Source organism: Brassica oleracea, unplaced genomic scaffold, assembly GCF_000695525.1.
Source record: "Brassica oleracea var. oleracea cultivar TO1000 unplaced genomic scaffold, BOL UnpScaffold01080, whole genome shotgun sequence".
NCBI classification, from domain to species: Eukaryota; Viridiplantae; Streptophyta; class Magnoliopsida; order Brassicales; family Brassicaceae; genus Brassica; species Brassica oleracea.
Genome location: NW_013617647.1, coordinates 22,978 through 28,880, shown reverse-complemented (window position 1 = coordinate 28,880; position 5,903 = coordinate 22,978). Strand labels below are relative to the sequence as shown.

The following is a 5,903-nucleotide window of genomic DNA, read 5'->3' as shown; positions in this document are numbered from 1 at the left end:
TATATGATTATCTTTTCATCTATCAAGTCTGAGTAGATCACCTGTTAGATTTAGAGATTTAGGGTTTTGATGAAGTTGTGATTTATAGAATTGTTAGGGTGAAATATTTGCATCCTTCAATAGGATTGTTCTTATTGATTGTTTCTAAAGTAATTAACTAGGAACTTGATCTTAGATAGTTAGGCGTACGCGAGAGCATGGTCTATCACCTGAACTGAATCCTATTGAGCTAGGTTATTAGGCACATGCGCAGCTGGTTTAGTTAACCTAGTGAACATATCAAACTGAACATTAGAAGACTCATAGCAATAGCTCAATATCTTATCATTGCATTCGATTTTTAGAATCAACCCCTTATCATCTATAGATTAGAGTTATGATAACCTGAATGAAACCCTAAGTCTAGCAACGTTTATCCCATTCGTTTACAAATTATCCTCTATTTATTTACTACTTTCTTAGTTACTGCGTTATTTTATTTATTATCTAGCTTAATCTTAATATCTCTAGTCTATTGTGTGTTCAGGCTCTCTGTGAATTCGATCCTTATGTACTACATCGAACATTACAGAAGAAAAGCTTACAAGGAATCTTCAAAATGGTGCAAGTAAATCTGGTCATGAATTGATCTTCATAGGACAGCTCAGATGATGCAGTTAGACGTAGATCTTCATAAGGAAGGTAGTATTGTCGGTTGTCAAATCGTCTATGTAATCTTTCTCATAAATGTAATGTCATAATAAATCAGCGTTAAAAAAAAGTACTACATCGAACATCTTATTTGAGAGAGTATTTTGAAGGTTAATTTGATATGTGTTCTTGCCCTACATCCCTCTTTATTATTGGAAGGAAGGAAACATAAGAATTGTTATCTCATTTGGTAATTTTATGTTCAGCCTTAGGGCCTGACTGGTTCAAAAGCAACGGTTGCGGTTGCGGGAGTTTGCGGATGTGGGTGGTTGCGGTTTTTAGCGGTTTTAAAAGACTTGTACGACTGGTTCTTCGGTTAGAAATTGGTGCGTTTGCGGGATAGTTATGACTGGTTAACTACCAAATGCAGTAGCTGTTAAATAATAAATTAACAATATTTACATTTTCTATAATTATAAAAATATCAAAAATCATAATATTATAATAAATATAAAAATTATATTTAGAAAGTTATAGTTTTAATTTTTTTTAAATTATATAAAATTTTTTTATTTTAAAATTTAATAATATTAATTAAAATATAATAGATCTATTTTAGTATTTTTATAATTCTAATTTAAAATTTTTATTGAATATTTTTATTTTGTATTTTTATTCTTTTTTTAAAGAAAAATATTTATCCTCCCACAACCGCAAACGCTAGCTGGAATCAGCTTTTGAATTTATGAGGTTTAGAGCGGTTTGAGTGATTGTTGCAAAACGCTAACAACCAACCGCAAAAAATACGTTTGCGGGTGGTAGCGGGAAAACCAGTCATACCCTTAATCATCTCAGTCTTCGCTCACGAGTCACGGCCATGTTTAGAGACCTTTAAATCTATAACTGCTATTTTTTTTTTTAATTTGAAAGTAAAGATGGTTCTGGACAGTTGGATTTATCGCATCTCCTAACCACAAACGCGGGAAGAAATAAGTGTAGAACTAACAATGCAGTTAAATAGCAGTCCCATTACTTTTGTTCCCAATGTTGAATTATGGGGTCCGGCCAATAAGTAGCCTCAATCCCAGTAACACTTGAACATTTATAACTCAATCTGTAATCTGAACTGATGCAAACCGTTTTAAAGAAACGATTTGAACCGAAAATATTTAGAAACACATGATGTTAACTAAACATATCTATTTATGTAAAGTAGAGTTTCCTCCTTCATAAGGCTTCCATGTCGTTAAGTAGAGGGAGGAGAGCCTGGCACCTGTCCATTTACAAAACGCTTCACTTCATTTACGGCATTGTTTTGGGCTTTGTTTTTGGGCTCCGTCTTTTAATGATTGCTTGGAACCCGATATCGACTAAAGGTAATCGTCTTCGTCAGCTTCATCCCGTGCTTTAGGGTTCATCCTCCACTAATATCTCCGACAATGGCGACCTTTGTATGCCTTCAATTACACCTATAATGGAGGCTCCAGAGACACAATGTTAGAATGGACGTGTGGGATCTCTTTTTGGGTCTTCAATCGCGACGTTTAGCCTTCTAGCATAATCAATCGAAACGTTTTCAGTTACATATTCATCTCCTTTATCGCCTTCTTAACTCCATCGACCCACATCAACCACGATCTGACATTTAATGCAGCTTCCTCTTCTCCAAGTCGTTGTATCTACACCTATAAAAGATTAGCCTTCTCTACCTGAAAATCATTCTCGCAATCCGTGAAAACAACAAAGAAAACTTATTTCTTTCAAATGGCTCTCACTACGACGCATTCAATACCCCTCCCCTCCTCCATGATTACAGAAGGAATCTTCTCCTATAAATAACACCTACGGTTGAACTCATCACTATGATGAGAAAGTGTTTGGCTTCATCCAAGGATATTAACGTGTCTGATCATGAGGCCTGCTTGCGTAGGTCCTAACACTCCAATACCTTAGTGACAGTGAGCTGGTGCATTTTGTGTCAGTCGGAGACCAGAAGAAAAAGGTTTGGCAATGGAGGTATGTTTATGCATCAAAAAACTAAAATGATCTATCTTTCACGTCTCTCTGACTCCGTAAGCTCCAATCCCTCTTCTTCTCTCCGATATTAATCTGACCCTTGGGTTATATCATCTTATTAAGATTCTCGATTCTGTTTCGAGTCTTTTTATCCCTTTCAAGGTTGTGCTTAGTCTTGAGGTGTTAAGGGTCTAATTGTATTTACTTGTTCTTAGTATTCCTAATAATACTAAGTAATAAGATTTTTTTTTATTTTGTTGCTTTAGTTACTCTGTGAATGTAACATTGTAAATGTCTTCACTTTGAACCAAGGTCAGCGAAGGAGTGAGAGTATCATTGTACTGGATTTATTTGTTGGAACCATCCACACCCGTGAGAAGAATTCTTGGTACAGTGTAAACGTGGCTTGAGTTTTCAAGTGTAAATTTAAATGTCTAGGTGCTGGCTATATCGAGGAAGTGTTCGAGCACAGGGTGACAAATGTGGTTCTCAATGGGAATGGGTGAGCCGATGTTGAACCTAAAGTTAGCACTACTTGATGCTCATCATTGTTTGAATAAGGGAATATTTGCCATATATACATGCTTCTTGCTAAGCATCTAATTATCTATGCAACGATTGTTTCAGGATCATGTAATGATCATTTCACTTTGTAATTGTTTCCTGAACTGTATGACTCCGGTTATAGCAAAGTTGTAACAGTATTTCTAAATAAAAGTATTTAAAAAAAAAAAATATGATGATGCATTAATATGACTGTAAACTGGCACGTGATGTTCTCATACATTATATCGTGCATGAACTGTTAAAACAAGAAGACATGGCTAGCATTCACTCTTGGTATTTTTTTCCTTTCCGGTTTAGACATTGAAATCGGACTACGAATGGTTACAAAAATCAACGTTTGTAGTAATTTTTTTTTGAAGAAAGGCTAAAATCAAAGTTTGTAGTTCCAAATTAACATAAATGAGAAGCTTGCCTCTCAAAAGTATACTTTCTTGCTTTATTCGTTTGTTATTCCATAACTAAAATTATCTTCTACACAAACTTCTCTTGAATATTTTATTGGGAAAGTTGCCAAAACAGAAGAAAAAAAAACAGCACCCTTTCTATTTCTAAAACTTAATGAAATAAATAGTTTTATGAATCAAAAAAATTATAGAAAAATATAAAAAATTGATAAAACATCCATATACACAAACTGGTATTTTTTTTGTTAAAAACATGATAAATTAAAATTTTAAATTACGTTCTACTAAAAGTAGATTTTGTCTTCTACGGAAAATGAGTTAGTAGAAATTGAATTCCAGATTAAACAAGTTCATCTACTTTTATTTAGAACGAACAACCTACTTTTAATTAAACTTCTAAATATGGAGAATGCGAATTTTACTAATTGTAAAGTTATCTATTTTTTCTTAGAATGCAGTTTTTACTTTAATGAGGTATTCTAAAATTCTCGGAATGCGAAATCTAGACAATACTCAAACGGCTACTTGAGGTAGAATCTGCTTATGGAATTTTTGTCTTGGTTCTATGCAGTGTAGGAAGTGTCTTCTACGGATTAAAAAAAACCTCATTTTGGCGAAAATTATGGATTTACCTTGTCAAAAATATCAAAACAAATTTTTGTATTATTCTAATTTCCTTAAAACGTGTGTGCACTTTTCTTTTTATTAAAAAAATTTTAATTTTTTTTTCCTTTTTATTAAACTTTTTAATAAAAAAAATAAAATTTTTAATTTTAACATTTTTAAAACGTTTGTAAAAAAAAAAAATTTGCAAAACATTTTTATAAAAATAAAAATTTAATAAAAATAAACTTTGTAAACTATATAAAAAAAATGATTTAAAAAGTTTTATTTTTATAAAAAGTTTAAAACGTTTGTACACTTTTTAGTTTTATTAAACTTTTTAATAAAAACTAAACTTTAAATTTTAATGTTTTTAAAATGTTTTTATATTAAAATTTTTAAAATTCAATTAAACTTTTAAATTGTGTTTAATATGTTTAATTTGATTAATCAAGTGTTAGTTTTAGGATTATGAAAAAAATTATACTAAAGAGACAACTTAATGATGTTATTGTACAAAAGGGACAATCATGCTGGTTTTGTTCCGTTTTGACAAATTTTCCTATTTTATTTCTCTCTAATTATTACTTACTAGGGATCGTTACCCGCGCCAAGGCGCGGAGTTTTTGCATTTTAATCTTTTTTTGCCTCTTACTTACTAATCAAGCATTCATTTTTTCTATGCATTTTATCTTCACCCTTTTCAATGCATTTTATCTTCACCCTCTTCTTTTGTCTTGTTTACATTTGTTTTCGCGTTCTGTCGTTTGATTTGTCTTAATTTTGGCTTGTGTAATAACTTAACCTTGTTCATTTTTCTTTCATTTTTTATTGATTGATATTTTTATCTCGGTTAGCTTTGTGTTGCCACTAATTTGCTCGAATCATTTTTCATTATCTGCTTCGTATTCTCTTCATATTCATTAACTATTGTCTCCAATCTCTTTAAATCCTAAAAATCCTACGTGTTCTTTTGTTTATTAAATCAAATATTAAATATTGTTGAAACTGTTTATTTATTCTAATAAATCCTTACGTTTATATCTAAGATGATATGGATAAAAGACTGATTATAATTTAGTTGAAATTAAAGTCTAAAGTAGAAGTTATTAAACTTGCAATCCTTCTTTTTGTCATCCAAGATAGTCTTACTCAAATCAATTGTATTGATTTAGAAAACCTATAAGCTATTTCAATCCCAAAAAACCAAAAACAGGCGCATTTGTTATTGACGCTGCGACGGATTTCCTTTACTATAAACATAATTGCTTGTCACAACTGTTAATAAACCCAAATGTGTTTACAAAAGCTACTCATATAAGAGATTCATACTCATTTCTCTTTCTCTAGTCATCTCCTATGTTAGTAGCTATCATAATATAATCATCATACAAAGGATATATCTCTTGGTTCCACATAGAACATGCAAAAGGACTGTTTTCTGCAGACTTCATGATCACTAAGTATTATAAATATCAAACTCTGTCTATGGTCTATTTATATGTTGAGGAAAGGCTTCGAAATGTAGCTTCCAAATAATGATTTCCAGGTCAACACATTGCATGTTAACCTCCACAATGGGATCAGCGGATCTGCAGATACCGCTACATGTCGAGTCGAACGCATCTACACATATGTTCCCTGCTTGTGCCTTTCATTCACAATCTGCAATTCTCCCAAGAA

At 31.8% G+C, this 5,903-nt stretch overlaps 1 protein-coding gene across 1 annotated transcript in view; it reads left to right on the top strand.

Moving 5' to 3' along the window:
- Positions 1–2,640: 2,640 nt before the first annotated feature.
- Positions 2,641–5,903, top strand: part of LOC106320821 — a 17,579-nt gene continuing 14,316 nt past the window's right edge. Inside the window, exons 1-4 of the mRNA XM_013759173.1 lie at positions 2,641–2,646; positions 2,770–2,826; positions 2,913–3,018; positions 3,085–3,148. Of these exons, the coding sequence (XP_013614627.1) occupies positions 2,641–2,646; positions 2,770–2,826; positions 2,913–3,018; positions 3,085–3,148 (233 nt within the window). The remainder of the gene's footprint in view (positions 2,647–2,769; positions 2,827–2,912; positions 3,019–3,084; positions 3,149–5,903) is intronic.